General features: G+C 47.2%; 1 protein-coding gene across 1 annotated transcript in view; it reads right to left on the minus strand.

Moving 5' to 3' along the window:
- ADRA1B (adrenoceptor alpha 1B) overlaps window positions 1-1,918 on the minus strand; it is a 204,603-nt gene extending 202,685 nt beyond the window's left edge. The window contains exon 1 of the mRNA XM_086931209.1: window positions 378-1,918. Coding sequence (XP_086787335.1) covers window positions 378-1,332 — 955 coding nt within the window. The 5' untranslated portion in view covers window positions 1,333-1,918. The remainder of the gene's footprint in view (window positions 1-377) is intronic.
- Between the last annotated feature and the right edge of the window lie 20,530 nt (window positions 1,919-22,448).

Below are 22,448 nucleotides of genomic sequence, written 5' to 3' on the forward strand. Positions count from 1 at the left end.
TGCTTGTTAATGAAGTGCATGAAATTGCTATTCTAACTCCTGTCTTGGCAATGGGTAAGTGCTTGGCCGTGGGCCATCGAACCTTTTGTAGGTATATGCTACTGCCCGATTAATATTTTTGTAATCCCATTTTTTTTACTCTGTGTTATTGAAGCAGATATTTTCAGTTGCCTTCGTGCAAGGGGGTGGAGGTACTTCATTATGGATAGGCCATGGCCTGATCAATCATGTTGGTACAGCGAAGGGACGTCTAACTGGAATGTAGTAAGACGAAGCACCTAATAAGGAGAAGTGCCATAGATGGAAGCTTGCGTGATCAGCCCAAAATGTTGAATCTCTTATCAGATGTTCTTTAAATAACCAAGGAAACCACTTACCCAGTGGCAGAATTATGAAGAAAGGTAGCCAGCACAGGACGAACATTCCGACTACAATCCCCAGCGTCTTGGCCGCCTTCTTCTCCCTGGAGAACTTGAGAAGCTTGAGTGACAGGGAGCTGCGCGGACTTTGGCCCTTGGACCTGCTGCTGAACGAGTCATTCCCCTGGATGCTCCTGTGATGGATACGCAAGGTCAGCTCCATGGAGTCCGAGCACTCCTTCATCACTCCCGCCTCCAGGTTCTTGGTGGTCCTCTTGGCCACGATGTAGACTCGGCAGTACATGACCAGGAGGACGCTCAGTGGAATGTAGAAGGAGCCCAGTGAGGAAATGACAGCATAGGAGGGTTCCTGGGTGATGCGGCACACCTTATCATCTGGGGGGGCCTGCTCCTTCCAGCCAAGCGGAGGTCCTATGGAGATGACGATGGATAGAATCCAGACGCCCAGCAAGGCCAGGATGGCCTTCTTCTTTGTCATCATGGACGGGTACTGCAGGGAGTACCGTACTCCAATGTATCGATCGATGGAGATGACGCACAGGCTCAGGATGGAAGCTGTGCAGCATAGGACGTCTACTGCTGCCCAGATGTTGCAAAACACCCGCCCCAGCACCCAGTAGCCGATGACCTCCAATGCTGCCGAAAAGGGTAGGATTGTGAAGCTCAGCAGCAGGTCAGCAATGGCGAGGTTGACGATGAAGTAGTTGGTTGGAGTTCGAAGGTGCCTGTGGCAGACGACGGACAGGATGACCAAGATGTTGCCTACAATGGCGAAGACAATAAAAGCTCCCAAGATGAGGCCCACCGTGGTGGCCCTGGCGAGATCCAGCCCTGGCAAGGTCTGGTTGTGGTCCGGAGAGAGCGAGATGTTCCTGATGTCACTGCTGTTGGGGAGCTCCCAGCTCTCCTCAGGCCCCGTGATCGACAAGTTCTCACCAGGTGAGGAATACATTTTACTTTGAGTCGCCCATAGCAAGCTCAGCTTTGTGGAAAGGGGCCAGTGTTAAATGTCTCTCAAGGATCAATTGTTCTCGGCATGATCGTGTACAGACCATCGCCATTTAACGTAGAGTTCACTGCAGGTCCCATGCGCCAGGTAATGCCATAGAGATTTCATTCAGAGGCAAGGAAAAAAAATATTGACTGCCAACAAAAACAGAGGATCTAAACTGGTTCCCAAAAAGAGCCTGGGTCATGTTCCAATCAAGGATGTCATCAGGATAGTCACGTATCGCGCGTTGATGAGTGGCGTACTCGACGCACGCAGCTTCACGCGCGCACAGTGCACGCTTCCTTCCCGCGCGCAGGAGAGTGCGACGGCAGCCCGCGCTGCGCCGTTTGTTTCACTCCGTCGGAATAACCATTTCAACGTGCTACCGTCTATTTCAGTTGAGGTCAGAGGTCAGAGAAGTCAGAAGCCGTTGGACGCCCGGGCCCGTTGCCTGGGTGGTTCTATGGCGCTTGTCAGAGCAGTGCTTGTCCCCTCTCCTTTGTGCGACCTGCGGGACAGTCTGTACTGTTGGGACACGCGGCTCCCTCTGCGCCTCTCGGAGTTTGGAGAGAGCTGCGAGAGGGGCTGCTGGGCCTCCTAGGCTCGTGGTGACATCACCCGCAGAATGAGCGTTAGAGGGCGCTGTTGGCCATTGTAACCTCATGCACCGAGCGTCACTGAAAGCACTCGGTGCTGAAATAGTCATTCACTGGACGTTCTGCCAGGTGTATTGGCTATTTCGCTGTGCGTATTTTTTCCGCATTTTTAGTCTTAAACTTGAATTAACAGAGGTGTGCTAGCCAACAAATTAAAAGGTCGAGAAGAGACAAGGAGCCATAAGAGCCCGTAAACTAGGTGAGCCATAAACATTTTAGCATTCAACTCGTGCAGCAAACCTCATTTACAAATATGATAAAGTCTCCTCAAAATTCAAAAAACTGTATTTCTTCAATATGTGGATACAATTAAGAAACGGTATTTCTTCAATATGTGGATGTATTTCACTATAATACACCAGATTATGCCACTATATTGAGAGGCATTTATTAAATGTGATAGTGATAGTTTTTAAACGTTGAAACATTAATGCCTCTCCATACAATGATGGTGCCATTAGTAAACTAAGAGGCAAGTCAGCTGTCACGTGCGCCCTACGCGTGGCCTTTACTCTTATTATACATGGAACAGCATTGTAATCTGTTAAATCAAATATAAGAGAAGGGTTTACAGCGCACATCCTGCATTCGCTCATTTCAAGGGGCTCCTATTTGCAAGCAATAATGAAGAAAGAGGAGGCAAGATGAAATCAACTATTTGCCTAAGATCATACAATTTAGTGAAGAGAAGCCAGAATTGATTGCAGGTCAGGACCCTCCTTATTTGGGGTACTGAGGTCTCCTGAATAAAAAACTCTGGCAGAACCCCCCAGCTCCTTTAGAGACCTCGCAGCAGAGACTGCCCACTAAGTTTTTACATGTCGGGGACATAGCTTTCGTTTTCAGAGCCATTCCCAAGCTAGCAATGACAGCACAGTGTAATTGTGGTTTGCACAGGACCAACGGATAGAGACCACTATGTGTGATGAAATAAGTACTCTTTAAATCATAAATCACTAGTTCTACCTCTGCCATAACCTTATCCCTCCTTTGTCTTCTTTCATTCTCCTCCGTCTTTGCTGTGTCCCTCTCTCATTCTCGGATCGGCATCTTATTCAGTCTCCTCTTACTTTTAATTCCTTCTCTACTAGTCTCCAAGGGAGTAGCAAAAAAAATTAAATACACCCCACTCCGGCCCATATCTTTAACAGCACTACGAGTACTACCCTCCGTAGAAAAGCTCTTTCCCCTTCTATCACTCCTTCAACCATCTACCCACCCAACCGTCCATTCACCTTTCCTCCTATCCTGTAATAATTGTTCCACCCATCAATGCTTTCACCCTTCCATTCTTTTATCCATCCAGCCTGGGAGTTTCTGTGTAGCACACAAAAACATACAGTTATGTGTTACAAGGCAAGGACATTTCAAAGAGTTTAGAAATTATGCTTCTTGTATATTGCTTTGTGTATTGCAAGGTAATCCTAACGTTTCACTACATCATAGTTCCATATTTCATAATACAACCAACACGTTTTGTCAAATATAACTTTCTCAAGGCTCACTTTACTATCGTGTCAGTTTCTTTGCCATGCAGACACGATTTAAACATGAAAAACAAAACAATACTTTGTGCTTTACCTGTCAATTAGTTGCATTTTTAGGTCTCGCGACCTATCAATGCGCGCAAGCGCATTTAGCGGAGCGAGAATTCATGTCTTGAAAATCCTCGTCAAACCAAGGGCTTCGTTCCTGCGGTTTTCTTTAAGTTCATGTGAACCACGTGATTAAACAAGCACACGCATTCACGGCCGCACAGCACATCAAAGGGCTTCGCCCAGCGTGCGCTCTGCGGCTTCTCCGCCCCTAATTATTCATGGCCGGCCGCAGGCCGGCCGTACTTTCAGTTTCCCGTCCTCTCCTCCCCTAATTATTAATGGCCGGCCGCAGGCCGGCCTTACTTTCAGATTCCCTGTGTTGTTCTCTCCCTTGTTTTTTAAAGTGACTCACTGCATAAATTGCTCACTGCATACCGTAGTAAAGAGTCCAGGACAAAGCCAGCTGTAATCCTAATAAACAAGAAATAACACAAAGTATTCATTTACTGTACACCTGTCTGCCTCAAGGCGCGTCATCTTATAAACAAGACCCAAAAAAAGGCGGACTCTGCAGGCTGAAGACAATGAAACATACACAACAAACAATGAGAGTAGGGTCTAAGGGCGAGTTTACCGACCAACCAGGTGCATGCCCCAAAATACAGTATTATCACAACAGAAAACACCTGGGGGTCACAAAAAAGAGGTGGATCATAAAACCAATGCAACACAAAAGACACCAGTGAGTGAGCTTCGATAGTGAAATGCAGGCCGGGTTAAGGCTCAAGAGCAAATGGAGAAATAGTTCCCATCAGAAGCCACACTGTACCGCCCTTATTCTCATCATCTGGGTTCTCCTTACCCAGGAGACTGAACGGCCGGTCAGATGTTACCGTAACCGATATGTGTGAGATAAGGGAGGTGGATGAAGTACAAAGAGTTAAAGTGGCTACTGTAGAGGCAGTGTTGTGGTGGGAAAAGTGTTAAGTGAGGGAAGAAAATATAAAATTAGGTGATCGGGTGGACGAACAACATTTATTAGTGTCTCCCAATCCCTAAAGTTTAAAAAGCAAGTGTAAGTGTGGGTTCCAAATAATCACCGTACTATATGGTGGTCGACATGTTTCTGCATTGTGTTGAACAAAGTTTCAAATGCATTCTTCAGGACCGAAAATGTAAAAACACTGCTACTTAGATTTTAAGAAATTAAGAACAATATCACCTGATCTTCAGGTACAAACTCAACCGAATACTGTTGCGTCGCACGATATAAGATCCACACAAAAAGACAGACAAAATACAAAAGAGAACATGGATGAGTCATATTCCCATGATTGATATACTGTGACAAAATGACATTCACATGTATAAAGACAAACATTGCTGATTAGCGACAAAGACTGCTAATCAGCAATGTTTGTCCGGTACAGTGTGGCTTCTGATGGGAACTATTTCTCCATTTGCTCTTGAGCCTTAACCCGGCCTGCATTTCACTATCGAAGCTCACTCACTGGTGTCTTTTGTGTTGCATTGGTTTTATGATCCACCTCTTTTTTGTGACCCCCAGGTGTTTTCTGTTGTGATGAAGACAATGAAAGTCATCATAGTAAAAATGACAGAGCAGACTAGTTAGGTAACATACAACGTAATTGTGCTTTTCTTCAAATGCATACTCAGAGTCAGGCCACAATTAAACGATGAAGGAGACTGCTTCAGATTGAAATAACCGTTTACACGCGATGTAATGGCAGAGTGAAAAATACCCAATATCCCCTCAATTAGTTACCGGGTGCCCGCCATTTCTGAAAACAATCTGATTTCGCTGACCACGATTTTACCTCAAAGCAATTCGGAAACAGGGTCTGAATGCAAGATCTTTAAGTTGAGACTTGCTGAATAATGCATTTGAAACGCGCAAAGAAGAGTATCCATTCTCCTATTTCGTGTACCTTTTCGATCCTTGGGTGTTCCTAAAAATGACGGCACAGGCAGGTGACGTTACTGCCTGGGTGACGTCCTTTCCGGCGCTACCGGATGTCCGCCCCGAAGTGCTTTAGCAACGGGATTGAAATGCAAGTCTTTGAGGCTATTTGTTCAGCTGTATTTATTTTTTTGCAGATTTATATACCGAAATCAGCCCGAAGATATTGGAGCGGTTCACATGAACAGCAGTTACGTTACACAAGGACACATTCGTTATTTATACATGACGCTGAGCTGACACCTGGGCTCGAATCCGGTTCCTCAGCTCCAAAGTCGGTAGCTCTAAACCCCAAGGTACACCCACTCCCCAGCTGTTGCAGCGGAGATAAAAGTGCGTGGACACAATGCAGCTGCATAACATTTAGAGTAACCGAAAATAATATTTAAAACCAGCGCTCCGATTTAGTTTTGAAATTGCAATTTTTTCAGCAAAAGTAACCATTTCTTTTCTTCCTTACACTTAAATGTATTCTCCTGATGTTTTGGATCTCTGCAAGACTTTTCCTTGTGTTCCATCCACCATCACCTCCAAATCCATCTCCACATGCACCACCACATCCACCACCACATCCACCACCACATCCACCATCACATCCACCACCACATCCACATCCACCGCCACATCCACAGCCACATCCACCGCCACATCCACCACACCCACCACCACCACATCCATCACACCCACCACCACTACATCCACCACCCCATCCACCACCACCACTGCATCCACCACCACATCCACCATCACCACATCCACTGCATCCACCACCACCACATCCACCACCACATCCACCACATCCACCACCACCACCACCTCCACATCCACCGCCACATCCACCGCCACATCCACCGCCACATCCACCGCCACATCCACAGCCACTTCCACCACACCCACCACCACATCCACCACACCCACCACCACCACATCCACCACACCCACCACTACTACATCCATCACCCCATCCACCACCACCACATCCACCATCACCACCACATCCACCACCACCTCCACATCCACCATGACATCCACCGCCACATCCACCGCCACATCCACCACCACATCCACATCCACCGCATCCACCACCACCACATCCACCACCACATCCACCACCACACCCACCACCACACCCACCACCACATCCACCACCACATCCAACACATCCACCACCACTTCCACCACCACCGCATCCACCACCACCACATCCACCACCGCATCCACCACCACCACATCCACCACCACCGCATCAACCACCACCACCGCATCCACCACCACCACATCAACCACCACCACCACCACATCCACCACCACCACATCCACCACCACATTCACCACCACTTTCACCACCACCACATCAACCACCTCCACCACATCCACCACTACCACATCCACCACCTCCACAACCACCACATCCACCACCACCACCACATCCACCCCACATCAAAACCAACACATAAATAAAACAAGCACTGGCGTTGCCAATAGGTCTCGCAGTAGGAAAGTTGGAGCTATTGGTTTTGTAAATGACAAAACACTTCATGTTTTTAAAATGAAAACAAAAATAAAAGGCATTGTTATTTGCAATTGTAATAGCGCCAACTTTCCTACTGCAAGACCTATTGGCAACGCCAGTGCTTGTTTAATAAGTATTTTTAAAGCCAATAGGTCTCGCCTTTTGGCTTTGCCACTGCTAACTTACTGGCGATGCCAGTGCTTTCTGACAACGCTGTTTAGCATTGGTAAAAAATAATGCAATAATATATTTGTATGCCTGTGTCCTGAAGCTAGAGGGGCCCCAGAATCATCACACATACAGGCGCATGTGCCACCATTTGGCGACCATTTTTTATAAATTAATTATTCTAAGATCTCAAAGCCCGAGGTGCTCTAAAACAAGAATCCTAAAAGGTTCTAGAGAGTGTGTGCCCAGAAAGGAAATTGTAGCTGTCGGCCTTCCTAAAAGTTTTGTAAAGAATGTGACGGACTATGGAGTAGTCAGAGAGGAATGGAGGAGCTGGAAGTTGGTGGGAGGTAGTAAATGCCATTTATGTGTACAATGTTGAGTTAGGAATCAGTGGCAGGGTTTAAAAAAAAAAGTGGAGGGGTGGGAGAACAACCTGGAAAGCACATGGGGATGGAAGTGATAAGTGGGATGCAGCATGCGGTAGAGAGAGGGCGAGAAAACCCTTGAATTCTTATAGAGTGATAAAAGCAGAAGAAAGTAGCTTACACTTTCAAAGGTGCTTATAGAATGAAGCAGGTCAGAGGAACATCAGCAATTTTTTTTTTGTAGGTTTGTATAGCCTGAACTGGACCTGAAGGTATTGGAACGCCATACACAAGCACCAGGTACATTAACACAGTCACATTCATTTTCTTTTTAAGGCATGGGAAGTTTACGTGATGTGACCAAAATAACTGAATTTTAAGCCGAGACTAATAGCACCAAAAGCGTTTTAAAGAGAGCAAGCATTGAAAAGCTGTGTTTGTTTATAAGCTAAGCCTTGTTGTCCTGAGGGGTCTTATCAGTAGAAACCAATCGTGTAACACAACAGAACTTGATGTAAGTGCGACTTTGTGCAGCATACAGTGTGTGTGGGTGAGCATTATGTGTAATTTTCTGAGTGCCTGCTTCTGCTCCTTTGTGTTGTATGACCATAACACAGATGGCCAGAGCAGAGATGGCAGTGGGGAGAAAAAGTCCCCATGCGCAGATCTCACCATTAACAAGAGCAAACAAAACCTTCAGTGCCTTTATTGCTATGGGCAACCAAAGGGAACCCTGAGGCTGCAATGCCCAGATGGGAGGAGGGGTCATCACACACTATAACAATACGAAGCATGAAAGCATGTGAAAGTGGTGCAATGGCCAACAAAAAGGTTCACTTAGAGAATTCACGGGGGGGGGGTTACGTTTTATATTCATTAATTACTAATTAATACTCTCTTGAAAATACAGTCACAAAGATGAAAGCAGTATTTTCATTTAAAAATACAAAACCATTGTAAACATCATTACTCGCTCCAAATCAAAAGGCAGGTGGAGCAGCTGTGGGAAAGGAGAGCCTTCCCATACCACCAACTTAAAAAAAAAAAACCTGCAAGTTGCAGGGTTGGTATTAGAGTGGCCTCAGGCAAGCAAGAAAAGGCGCAGGACCATTCTATAAAAAAAATAATGCGCCAAAGAAACAATAAATAAATCCAAAAGGGCATGTAACAGGGGCAGACGCCACCAACATGAAAACACACACAAAGGTGGGACTAAGAGCAGGTTTTCGCCAATAAAAAGAAAGCAATTTAGAAAGGTATACGATGGAACGAATAGAAAGTGGCAGGTGTGGTCTAAACCCATTGAGGAGATACAGCATGCCTCGCAGAGTAGCGCAAGCGCGCTCCAAGGCTCGACCAAAAACATCAGTAGGCTCACCCACTAATGTGCACCAATCACCTTTTCCAAGTGTTTACTAAGCAGCAAGGGCAGGCGTGCAATTGATATACAAGTTTACACCAAGGAGTGGCAACCTATTGATGAAAAGGCTATGTCCATGAATTGAAAAGTTGATAATTGTGACTAGGACTAACATGCAGAGAGAGGAGGGAGGTTTAGGAAGTTGTTACAAGAAGTCATTGAACATAACCAACTTACAAGAGAACTGTAGCAGTTAGTAGGTGAAGAAACAAGAATTGGCGTTGCCAATAGGTCTCAAAGTAGGAAAGTTGGAGCTATTGGTTTTGTAAATGACATTTTATATTTATATATCGTTATTGGCATTGTCAATAACAATATATAAATATAAAATGTCATTTACAAAACCAATAGCTCCAACTTTCCAAATGCGAAACCGATTGGCAACGCCAGTGCTTGTTTAACTTTTTGGGGAAGTGGTGTAAAGAGTAGTGGTCAAAGCCATGTCGTTTCTTGGCGCTAATAAGAAGTAATCTGCATGCTAAAGTGCTGTTCTGTGGAAGTGCAGAGGTACACATTTTAGTTCTGCCTTTGAAATGGTCGGCTGCATGCACTATTGTAAACAATTTTATTTCACAGTTTCGCTCCTCACTGTCAGGAGCTGATTTAAACTACCAAGTTGAGACGCCCCCCCCCTTTCAGAGAGAAGAGCACACAGTTGCACGCTGCTGTTTAGTAAAATGATAATGTATCAAAGCAGCCATCGCCTCACCCTTCCCTTACTTCATCCAGCTATTGTTCAAAAGGTCACATACACCTCTTAACTCCAGGGGCGGCTGGTGACATTTGAAAGTGGTGTGGCGTAAACTAATATTACACCGCAGCGAGCGAGCACAGCGAGCGAGCGAGCCCGAACCACCTTGCATCCATCCATACATCATTCATGCATCCACCCATCCATCCATCCACCCACCCACCCATCCATCCATCCATCAATTCTGCATCCATCCTGCATCCATCATTCATTCATGCATCCACCCATCCATCCAGCATCCATCATTCATTCATGCATTCACCCATCCATCCATCCTGCATCCATCATTCATTCATGCATCCACCAATCCATCCATCCACCCATCCATCCTGCATCCATCATTCATTCATGCATCCACCCATCCATCCATTCATCCATCCACCCATCCATCCTGCATCCATCCATCCATCATTCATTCATGCATCCACCCATCCATCCATCCATCCATCCACCCATCCAGCATCCATCCATCATTCATGCATCCATCCATCCATCCACCCATCCATCCATCCACCCATCCATCATCCATTCCTGCATCCATTCCTGCATCCATTCATGCATCCATCCATCCATCCATCCTGCATCCATCATTCATTCATGCACCCATCCATCCACCCTGCATCCATCCTGCATCCATCATTCATTCATCCACCCATCCTGCATCCATCATTCATTCATGCACCCATCCATCCATCCACCCATCCATCCTGCATCCATCATTCATTCATCCACCCATCCATCCACCCATCCAGCATCCATCATTCATTCATCCACCCATCCATCCATCCATCCACCCATCCACCCATCCAGCATCCATCCATCATTCATGCATCCATCCACCCACCCACCCATCCATCCACCCATCCATCATCCATTCCTGCATCCATTCCTGCATCCATTCATGCATCCATCCATCCATCCATCCTGCATCCATCATTCATTCATGCACCCATCCATCCACCCTGCATCCATCCTGCATCCATCATTCATTCATCCACCCATCCTGCATCCATCATTCATTCATGCACCCATCCATCCACCCTGCATCCATCCTGCATCCATCATTCATTCATCCACCCATCCACCCATCCTGCATCCATCCTGCATCCATCATTCATTCATGCATCCACCCATCCATTCATCCACCCATCATTCATCCTGCATCCATTCATGCATCCATCCATCATTCATGTATTTTTATGACCCTATAACTTGCACACAGCTTGTCAGTGTTTAATACCAGTCTCGAACCTTGTACTCCAGCACCAATGATACATGATTAATATTAATTGTTTTTAAAAACATGTATTTATTTGACACCAATTTCACACCTTAGTCGGAACATCATTTTTATTTGTTTTTTAAAATATCTATTTATTTAACACCAGTGTAAGTCATGTATACATTTTTATGGTTCGATAAGAGGCTCGAACCTGGTTTCCCATCACCAATGTCGGCCGTGCTCTATCCGTCAGGGGTTATGTAACAGGGCTATGTAGTGACCAGCCAATCCTGCGCCAGGATTGGCTGGGGGGGCACCATGACTCCTCGCCCAGTCGCCCTGTGTAACCCCGGGGGCTGCGGCCCGCCCCCTGGTCCTCTCTTTAAGGGGGAATTCACAAGAAAACGATCTGCGCATGCGCGGGCATGTTTGTGCCCAAAAATACACTTGCGCAGCTGCAGCAGCCCGATCAAACCCCCCCCCCCCCATCCCCGCCCCCTCTTGCGCACTCCGGGAAGGTCGGGTGTCTTCCGGTTTCCCGGCCGGCAGATAGCGCGATTTTTTTAAATAATTGTGTTTGGCTTCTAGTGACAACGTGGTGGGTCCATGGGGCTTAGTGGGGCTTCGCCCCTACGCCCCAATGGACGCACCGCGCCTGCTTAACTCTACCTTAGTGGGGCTTCGCCCCTACGCCCCAATGGACGCACCGCGCCTGCTTAACTCTACCTTCGTGGTACAGCGTTCTGCCATTCGCCAGAACCTAAGTGCAGGGCTATAAGTGAGATGGGAAAAGGGGGCGTGGTCGGTGTAATTAAGGGCGGGGCTTAAAACACAGACTAAAAAATTGTCTTTAGTATAGTTTTGCTGCCCCACTGGTACTTTGCTTTTTCCGTCATTGCATCCAGATATATGATACCACACTATGATCTCTGGAATTACCGGGCGCTTTCCTGCATTTGATTCACCGAATGCAGACATGTTCCATCTGCTTTCTGAAGATGCAAAACGTTTGCAGAAAAGCATATGTTACTGAGGGACTTCCCCACATAGTAAAAGTCATTCATGCTAAGGTAATTTAGCATTTTATCCAAATTAAAAGGTCATAGTCGGCTGCCAGGACGGCTCAGTTTGTGAAACGCTCGCCGCTGACAAGTACCGTCATCTTTAAGTTAGGAGTTCAAATTCCTTAAATAAAGGAGCAGCCTTGCTTCCTTCTGTGGTTGATAAATTGAGTGCCACTTCTTGGGCAAAAGTAACCCTTATTGTTAGAAGTGTAGTGCAAGGACTGTATGAAAACACCGTACCGTTGTTGTCGTTTTAAGCGGAAGAAACACCGCCTTTCCCCTCATGGGGAACATGCCTTATTCTTACATTTCTAAAACCCCTCAAATGACAGGGCAGAGGGTACACTGAGTTGTCCAGTGAACACAGGTCCACACCGAATTAAAACTCTTCCAAGGGCCTCACATGGCGTTTTGTTTTGTGCACATAAGTACAACATTTTCAAACACACCAAACTGGAATTAAGTGTGGGTAGGGAAATGTACGTAAATCAGTCTGTAAGAATCCACCATGAATGACATAATGAACTGGTGGCTGCATTGAATACATTAATTACCCGCAGCCAGTGTCACGGTCAATTGTCAAATACGGTTGTCACTGTCAAATCTGTTTCCGGACGATGATGATAAAATTAATAAAATAAATAATATTAATAATAAAAACATATTATTATTCTCATCATCATCATTACACTAAACAAATGTGAAAATAATATCAATATTGTTACCATGCTCATAATACTTTTTGTCCGTATTCTCACCCTAAACCGGACTGTCGCTGTTCTCACTGTACAACTGCTCGTCTCAGAAGCGACCAGACGCATTGTGGTTATTACAAAATGTTTTTGTTTCTACTGGCAGCAGTGTCATTATAGATTTATTAATATGCCATCTTCATTTAAGAGAATGGCTTATATTGTTTTTTCATCGCAACATTTATGGGGCATTTGTATCTTTAACCCCCGGACAGCCATGCTCCTTAATTGAAAAAATTGCACCCATAAAATGCCCACGAGAGGTCTACTGACTGAGAGCATGCTACAAAGTGAACTAAATTTAATTACTGCTGGCATTTCTTTCTCCACGTCCAATCAAGCGACAAGATGCGGTTTCGTTGCAGGTTGATAAATAATACTTTAGGTTTTGCCTCGCCAAAGATGCGCTCTGCGCATCTTTTCGGCGCAGGCGAAAACCTGATGAGAACTGTAGTGTGGCTTTGTTCGGCCCTCGTCATTGATTGGCTGGCTCCGTAAACGGAGCCTTGCCATTGGACGAGGGGCCTGTCCGTCAATGCCGGACCAGACACGGGGGCGTTCCCGACATTCTTTGGCTTTTGCCGACGTCACGGGACGCCGGGAACGCCCCCGTGTCTGGTCCGGCATTGCCGGCACTACTGCGTTGCATGCCGAGGCTTTTAATCACAGTTCCTGCGCGAGTGGTTCGGCCCGGGAGTAGACTGCATTCCAGCGAGTCATGTAGGGTGAGTGCTCTGAATGAGCCGCTGTGCGCTCCCGGCTTGCTTCGGATGTATGTCCCGTGCTGCTCAGAGCTACTCGCTGCCCCTCAGTGACTTCCCCGTCCCTGTCAGGAACCGACAAAAGGGACGTCTGTGGACTTGTCCAGCACTAACAGCGAACTCATTAGAAAGGGCACAGACCTCATCATCAGCAGCAACATCTGTGTGGAGTCCACTTTACAGACCCTTCGGTGTTCATGGCATGTGCGTTTAGGGAAAGCAGCTGCCACTTTCCACAGACCCGTAAGAGAGGCGAATCTACGGGGTAAGCTGGTGTAACTTTGCATTCTTCCGTGGCTGCGATACTTTCCCCCTTCCCTCCTCTTCCTTTTGTTTGTGGGCTGGTGCCGCTGCAGTGGTGCTCTGCTCGCAATTGAATGGAGAGGGATGAATAGGGTTATTGTGTGGGGGTGAGAGGGGAGGGGGCAATAGAAACTTCTTTAGAAGCATGCTGTGTGGGGGCAGCCCTCTCTGTGGCAGATAAAGCGCTGCGGGTTGAGGTTTGGGCTGTGGGCAGGTTGCAGGCAGTTTTTCGGCAGCCGGAAAGTTCCCGTTTCTGGTGAATGAATGACTGGGTAACTTTGGGCTGCCCGATGCACACAGTGTGAGAGAGGGGCGGCGCGCGCATGAACGGGAGGTACCGGTCCTACTGCTGCTGTCATCCTACATACAGGTACTGACCACCTGCAGATGGAAATGGGTAAAGTGTGCGTCCTACCGTGAAATGCGTGCTGGATCTGGCCATGCTATTCCTACCTTCATTTTTAGGTCCGGGAACGCCCCCGTGTCTGGTCCGGCATTGCCGGCACTACTGCGTTGCATGCCGAGGCTTTTAATCACATAATCAGAATCGCAAAAGTGAAACTACGAGTCCCAGAATGCAAGGTGCGGTTGGTTGAAAAGCCAAAACTGCTTAAAATTTCATGCATGGTATCTTTGCATTTTACCAGCTAAACTACTGTGCCTATGCATGCAAATGCATACGGTGGTTTAGAATTAAAAACACATGTTCCCTGGTGGCCAGCATTAAAGCGTCGTTTCTGCAATATAAACAAATTGACCACAATAAAACGTTTCCAAAATCATAGACTATTGAGAAGTGGCAGGCTCAGTAAGAGCCGTGGACACAAAAAAGACAGCTCGACAACGGCAAGTAAAAGGTCCTTTGCACATCAGAAATGTAAAATACTTCCACGTGCTGCAAGCAGCACATCAGGCTGCTATTGTTTTCCACATGTAGCATAGCTCCCAGTCCAGCTGCAGGACGTCCTCTTTATCAGATGCGAGAGGCGGTGGGTCCGAAAGCTGTCTCGAATTAAACAAATGCAGCATGAAAGGAGGAAGGCATGTTTAACTTGGGGGGCACGACCAATGCCAAATGCTGAAAAGTAACATGATGCCCAATCCTAAAAAAAAGTTTTAGTGGGTAAAAAGAAAAAGGTGTAATTGCTTCCAGAAATGTAATTAGAGTCTGCATATGTGAGCAAGGAGTGCTTTCTTTTCACTTCAGCAATCTCAATCAGAGCTCTAATCGCCAGCAGGCGCTCAGGGGACCAGCCGGCCGCTCCCTGCACACAGGAGCCGGCCGCAGCCAGGAGACAGTCCAAGGCGACGTGGGGACTGGGAGTGGTACAGTCCGCCGCTCCCCGGAGTTCCTGCGCGAGTGGTTCGGCCCGGGAGTAGACTGCATTCCAGCGAGTCATGTAGGGTGAGTGCTCTGAATGAGCCGCTGTGCGCTCCCGGCTTGCTTCGGATGTATGTCCCGTGCTGCTCAGAGCTACTCGCTGCCCCTCAGTGACTTCCCCGTCCCTGTCAGGAACCGACAAAAGGGACGTCTGTGGACTTGTCCAGCACTAACAGCGAACTCATTAGAAAGGGCACAGACCTCATCATCAGCAGCAACATCTGTGTGGAGTCCACTTTACAGACCCTCCGGTGTTCATGGCATGTGCGTTTAGGGAAAGCAGCTGCCACTTTCCACAGACCCGTAAGAGAGGCGAATCTACGGGGTAAGCTGGTGTAACTTTGCATTCTTCCGTGGCTGCGATACTTTCCCCCTTCCCTCCTCTTCCTTTTGTTTGCGGGCTGGTGCCGCTGCAGTGGTGCTCTGCTCGCAATTGAATGGAGAGGGATGAATAGGGTTATTGTGTGGGGGTGAGAGGGGAGGGGGCAATAGAAACTTCTTTAGAAGCATGCTGTGTGGGGGCAGCCCTCTCTGTGGCAGATAAAGCGCTGCGGGTTGAGGTTTGGGCTGTGGGCAGGTTGCAGGCAGTTTTTCGGCAGCCGGAAAGTTCCCGTTTCTGGTGAATGAATGACTGGGTAACTTTGGGCTGCCCGATGCACACAGTGTGAGAGAGGGGCGGCGCGCGCATGAACGGGAGGTACCGGTCCTACTGCTGCTGTCATCCTACATACAGGTACTGACCACCTGCAGATGGAAATGGGTAAAGTGTGCGTCCTACCGTGAAATGCGTGCTGGATCTGGCCATGCTATTCCTACCTTCATTTTTAGGTTTTGCCTCGCCAAAGATGCGCTCTGCGCATCTTTTCGGCGCAGGCGAAAACCTGATGAGAACTGTAGTGTGGCTTGGTTCGGCCCTCGTCATTGATTGGCTGGCTCCGTAAACGGAGCCTTGCCATTGGACGAGGGGCCTGTCCGTCAATGCCGGACCAGACACGGGGGCGTTCCCGACATTCTTTGGCTTTTGCCGACGTCACGGGACGCCGGGAACGCCCCCGTGTCTGGTCCGGCATTGCCGGCACTACTGCGTCTCTTCTCCCCCGTTTCCCGCCCCGTGACTGGCCGGCCGGCCAATCCTAGCGCGGCCGGCCGGAAGTGCCCGCCCCCCGCAGCCCGGGGGAAGAAGGAAGACGGCAAGCAGTATGGCGGCGCCCGCGGGGCTCCCGTGGCCTGGAGGGAACCGCCGCCGTCGACGTTGCCGGTCTCCCATGCCGAAGAGGGAGACCGGAGAAGTGCCGCCGTCGCAAGGTGCAGGTGAGTCGATTTCTTTGTTTTTTTTTTCCCCTCCTCTCTTCCCCTGCCTTCCTGCCCCAACCTCTCTCCCCCTGTCTCCTACCTTCACTCCGCTGTGCCTCTCTCCCTATGCTGTTGTCTGCTGCCGCGTCTTGTTAACACTGCAGTCTCTTGTTTTTAAGCATAGCCTGTGCTGTCTGGGAAATGCTTTATGACCCAGACCAGACATAGCACCCCTATCCAAATAGAGACGGGGTTTACCATGGGGCCCGACCCTCTTTCTGGGTTATGTTTTTGAATAAACCACCTTCAGGAAACAAAGATCACGGGGACGTGTTAACCCGGGTTGCAGGGGTTTGGGGAGCATTGGTTTCTTTGCCCTGGGAGGGAAGAAAGAGACTGCTGCTTGCATGCAGGCAGGCAGGCAGGCGACTTTGTTTGGCACTGGCTGTGTCTGCGGTGCCAGCCCAGGATTGCTGTATGGTGCAGTGTTTGATCAGTAGGCAAAGGTGCTGTGGCTCAGAACACCCCTTCGGTTCTTTTGTCTTTCAGACCGCAGATCGGCCGACTGGGTATATATATATTTTTTTTGTTAAACCCGTGCCTCCTACTGATTTTCTTTTTTTTTTTTTTGCAAACCCATGATTTTGGTTGCCACCAGGGGCATAATAACACGGTGGCACAGATTTGAGACACCCTTTAACCGCGAAAGCTTTACCACTACCCAGAATGAATCAACTGTATTTCGCTGCACTTTTGGACCAATGTGCTCGAAATTACTGTTCTTCAAATTGCATCAATATGTTGTGTTTTCAAAACAGATTGGATTAATCTAAGTATTATAAAAAAAGACAACACAATTTGTCTGCTTCGGGAAGCTTTCGATTTGTCATGTGTAGAATTGTAGTTCAAAAGAGCTATTTAGGCAGGTGCTTTTTTTGAATTGTATGCGTGATGGATGAATTGTTCACCCGTTTTTGACCAGCGTTTAGGAGTCTCCGCCTTTCTAGGCCATTGGGTTATTGCTAATTGACGGGCACTGAAAGTCCTTTCGTATGCCAGCCCACACCGAGGCCTTTGTGAATTGAGGTGGTGATCTCACGCAATTACACAGTATGCCGGCGTCCACTTAAGTAAAACTCGTTATAATTGGCACTCTGCCTGCCACTGTTTGCAGCAGGGCCAACGACTGAAGAAGCATGACATGTGACGGCCCTCTCTCCCCGTGTAAAGTCGATGCACTTTATGAGTCTGTGTTACACCTGTTGTGTTCCGCAATGGATTGATCCTTTTTCCAGTAACTCAGTCCAGTGTTTTAAGAGATATGATCAGCTCTCCTGGGCGTGAACCGATTTGCTGTTAACGAAACTAGAAACACATGGAATAATAATAGAACCGGCTTTTTCGAGCACCTACCTTACACGTTAAGTACACGTTAAGTAGTATTTCTGTTTCTGCAGCCTGTCCTTTCTAAGACACACTTTTTGATGTCGCATGCAATATTAAACTGAGTATTAAAACAAGTTAGCTGACCCAGTTTCCTTTCTGACAATTTTAAGAGTCAGTTTTAAGTTTTAATACCTGACCATACCTCTGGTTATGAAGCTCAGATTGTGTAGTACTAACTGTAGAGAGATGCTGAACGTTGTATTGCATTGATTACGTGACTGTTATGTGCTCCAAAATGAATGTCATGTAGAGTATGGATACCAAGTGACTACATGCATTAGGACACTAAGTATTGTATAGTAGTTGTATTTCTACAATACTTCATACCACTGACACACCTGACGTGACCACTTGAGATCTGTCATCAGGCGTTGCCTGCGTTTTTCACTGTTATTCTGGAAATGCTCCACTTTGAGTCACCGTGTTTATTAGTACATTTATCTGAATTTTGAAATGGATAAAAGGACACATTCAGCGTGGAGGGGCCACCGCCCCCCCCCCCCCCCGAAAATTACTTAACTGAATGGGAAACGTTATTTTAAGCAGAATAGGGAATAATTTTACCCGGGGCGTGGTAGTCGCGCTAGAAATGCAGCTTTTTTGGCAGGCACACAAATAAAAATAGACAAATCCGGCTTAAACAGTAATGTTGTTGTTGCCAGCTTTTTATTAAAGTGCGTTTTGCTTTGTGTCCTCGGCCAAGTGGTGTTCTTATCTCTGTTGGTGGCGTGGTATCTCCTGTTCACATCCTGGAGGACGTCCCAATCTGTGACAGTCTTCCTGTGGTTTGCAGTCCAGTTTTGCCCACTGTGTATTGTTGTGCATTCACCTACTACGACAGTTTACTTTGTATGTTCAGTGCTTCAATTCTTTAGCTTCTATTGCTGGGTTTAAAAAAAAAATATTTTCATATTCTCGGTTATTGTACTTGTGTTTACCGCGGATATATCAGTGTGCCTCACTTAAGTGCCATTTCTTAGCTAAACTGCTCTTTAAAATTGGAGGCTAGCGCAGCGTACGAAGGGGGTGTTGAACGGCTCCTGTCAGGATTGGGAGGTGGGGGCTGCGTCATGCGCGCGCAGTTTATTTTTCCGGGTATCTCGCGCTCTCCAGTGACGCCGAGATTGATGGATCGAATACAGACTGCGCAGAATGATAACTAATGCACACCAGAAGGGTCTGGTATCCTCTGTGGATGAGATCTAAAGCCCTGTGACTCGCATTAAATGTAGCATACTTCTGCTCTGTGTGGGGGGGGCTCTGTGTGGGTGTATGTGTGGAGGGCACTGTGTGGTTGTGTGGGGGGGCGCTGTGTGTGTGTGTGGGGGGCTCTCTGTGGGTGTTTGTGTGTGGTATTTGCGAGAGATTAAGCTATTGGCATTGTAAATGACAATGCCATTTATTTATGTTAAAAAAAACATAAATAAAAATAATGTCAAGAGCAATGCCAATAGCTCTAACTTTAACAAAGGCAAAACCATTGCATTGTAAATGCTTGTTTTGTTACCATGCTCATAATACTTTTTGTCCGTATTCTCACCCTAAACCGGACCCTAAACCGGTCTGTTCTGACTGCTGCTGTTTCCTGCAATGCTATCCTTACCTATATGCATGGCAGCCTCGCGAGACCGCAGACGTAAATGACCACTGTCTGGCGATAGTATCACAACCAAGATTAGATAACACCGTCCTGGTCAGGAGGCCACAGAGAACATGAACGTAGAAAGCACGTGACACAAAAGTAAACAGAAGCCCTGAGGCTGAAGAAACACCGCCTTTCCCCTCATGGGGAACATGCCTTATTCTTACATTTCTAAAACCCCTCAAATGACAGGGCAGAGGGTACACTGAGTTGTCCAGTGAACACAGGTCCACACCGAATTAAAACTCTTCCAAGGGCCTCACATGGCGTTTTGTTTTGTGCACATAAGTACAACATTTTCAAACACACCAAACTGGAATTAAGTGTGGGTAGGGAAATGTACGTAAATCAGTCTGTGAGAATCCACCATGAATGACATAATGAACTGGTGGCTGCATTGAATACATTAATTACCCGCAGCCAGTGTCACGGTCGATTGTCAAATACGGTTGTCACTGTCAAATCTGTTTCCGGACGATGATGATAAAATTAATAAAATAAATAATATTAATAATAAAAACATATTATTATTCTCATCATCATCATTACACTAAACAAATGTGAAAATAATATCAATATTTTTACCATGCTCATAATACTTTTTGTCCGTATTCTCACCCTAAACCGGACTGTCGCTGTTCTCACTGTACAACTGCTCGTCTCAGAAGCGACCAGACGCATTGTGGTTATTACAAAATGTTTTTGTTTCTACTGGCAGCAGTGTCATTATAGATTTATTAATATGCCATCTTCATTTAAGAGAATGGCTTATATTGTTTTTTCATCGCAACATTTATGGGGCATTTGTATCTTTAACCCCCGGACAGCCATGCTCCTTAATTGAAAAAATTGCACCCATAAAATGCCCACGAGAGGTCTACTGACTGAGAGCATGCTACAAAGTGAACTAAATTTAATTACTGCTGGCATTTCTTTCTCCACGTCCAATCAAGCGACAAGATGCGGTTTCGTTGCAGGTTGATAAATGCTGATGTTATTTGACCTCGCCAGGTAATAGCCGATTGCTGACTGCCGTTGCAATGTGTCAAAAACATTGACTTTCACACATACAAATGCGCAGAGGCATGCAACTGCCAAGCAGCACACAATCACACAGAAAGACGCAGACACCCACGAAAACTCAGTGCATAGACAAAACGGTCTGTTCTGACTGCTGCTGTTTCCTGCAATGCTATCCTTACCTATATGCATGGCAGCCTCGCGAGACCGCAGACGTAAATGACCACTGTCTGGCGATAGTATCACAACCAAGATTAGATAACACCGTCCTGGTCAGGAGGCCACAGAGAACATGAACGTAGAAAGCACGTGACACAAAAGTAAACAGAAGCCCTGAGGCTGATGAATCAGCGCTGATAAAGTATGTTCACTGTTATTACAACAACAAGCCGGAGGGAAGGCAGAGAAGGGGAGGGGGGAGGAGAAATGCGACACGGCGGGCAGGGGAGGGGGCCGAGTGGGGAGAGGAGTGGGAAGAGTGCTGCTATGGCCTGGGGGAAGCTGGCTGGGGAGGGGGAGGAGAAATGCAAGTAAGGCTGTGCGCGGGGAGAGAGAGGGGAGGTGCTGGAGCTGGGGAACAGACGGAGATCGTGAACAAAGGGTAACACACAGGAAAATAAATGTGTACTGCACAAATGATGGTTAACACAGCAAAGACTGAATCATAGACTGACGTTCACGCAATGCAGGTTGAACAGCACAGGGTGGGGAATCCGGTCATTTTACAGGCCTGGGAAAGAGTGGAGGTGCTGAAAGAGAAACCAGCCATGAATAATTAGGGGAGGAGAAGCCGCACAGCACACGCTGGGAGAAGCCCTTTGATGTGCTGTGCTGCTGTGAAAAAATGCAATTAGGAGGGAGGGAGGGAGGCTGATGCGCGTGCTTGTTTGGTCACGTGATTCACATGAACTCAAAGAAAACCGCACCAAAAAGCCCTTGGTTTGACGAGCATTTTGAGCACTTGAATTCTCGCTCCGCTCAATATGCATGCTCAAAATTGCAGTACTCAGCAGATGTTCTGTGCGAGCTGAGGGATGTCAGCAGAATGGTCTCTAAAAGGAGGTTAGAAATACACCAGGTATTGAACATAGTGGACCAAAGAGTATATGGTCTCTATTAGTCCCTATTAGTTCAATGAATGCTTACCTCAAGCGAGAAAACATTCCACCCTGGAGTGTAGTGAGTTTTTTTTTATAGGTCTGTTTCCATAAAAAAAAAACAGTAAATACGACCTCATAAAGAAGTAATCTAAAAAATCACCATCTATACTACTATTATAAAGAGAGAACTTGCACCTTTTGGCCAGGTAAACTTGGGAACCACAGCGCCAATCTACACACCCGATACATCTATGAAAATGTCAGGGTGTGTAGATGGACATAGGCTATATAAATAAAAATAAAAAAGTAAATTAAAAAAAATTTGTTTGTAAACAAAGTAGTCCCCTGAAAGTAGCGCCGGCCGGGACCTAGCGCTGGCCGTGACGCGACGTGCGTGATGACAACGAAGGAGGAGGGCAGTGCAGTGACGAGCGGCTGTGCAGTGAAGAGCGGCGGCACAGGTAAGGGAAGGGAAAGTGAGACTGTGATGCAGGGGGAGGAAAGAAGGAGGCAGCAGTAAATGAAAATGTCGGGGCGGGAGGGGGGCGCGAGTGAGTCTGGGCGGGAGGGGGGCGCGAGTGAGTCTGGGCGGGAGGGGGGCGCGAGTGAGTCTGGGCGGGAGGGGGGTGCGAGTGAGTCTGGGCGGGAGGGGGGCGCGAGTGAGTCGGGGCGGGAGGGAGTCGGTGCGGGAGAGGGTT

The sequence above is a fragment of the Lissotriton vulgaris genome, chromosome 7 (assembly GCF_964263255.1).
Source record: "Lissotriton vulgaris chromosome 7, aLisVul1.2, whole genome shotgun sequence".
In the NCBI taxonomy this organism is placed as follows: domain Eukaryota; kingdom Metazoa; phylum Chordata; class Amphibia; order Caudata; family Salamandridae; genus Lissotriton; species Lissotriton vulgaris.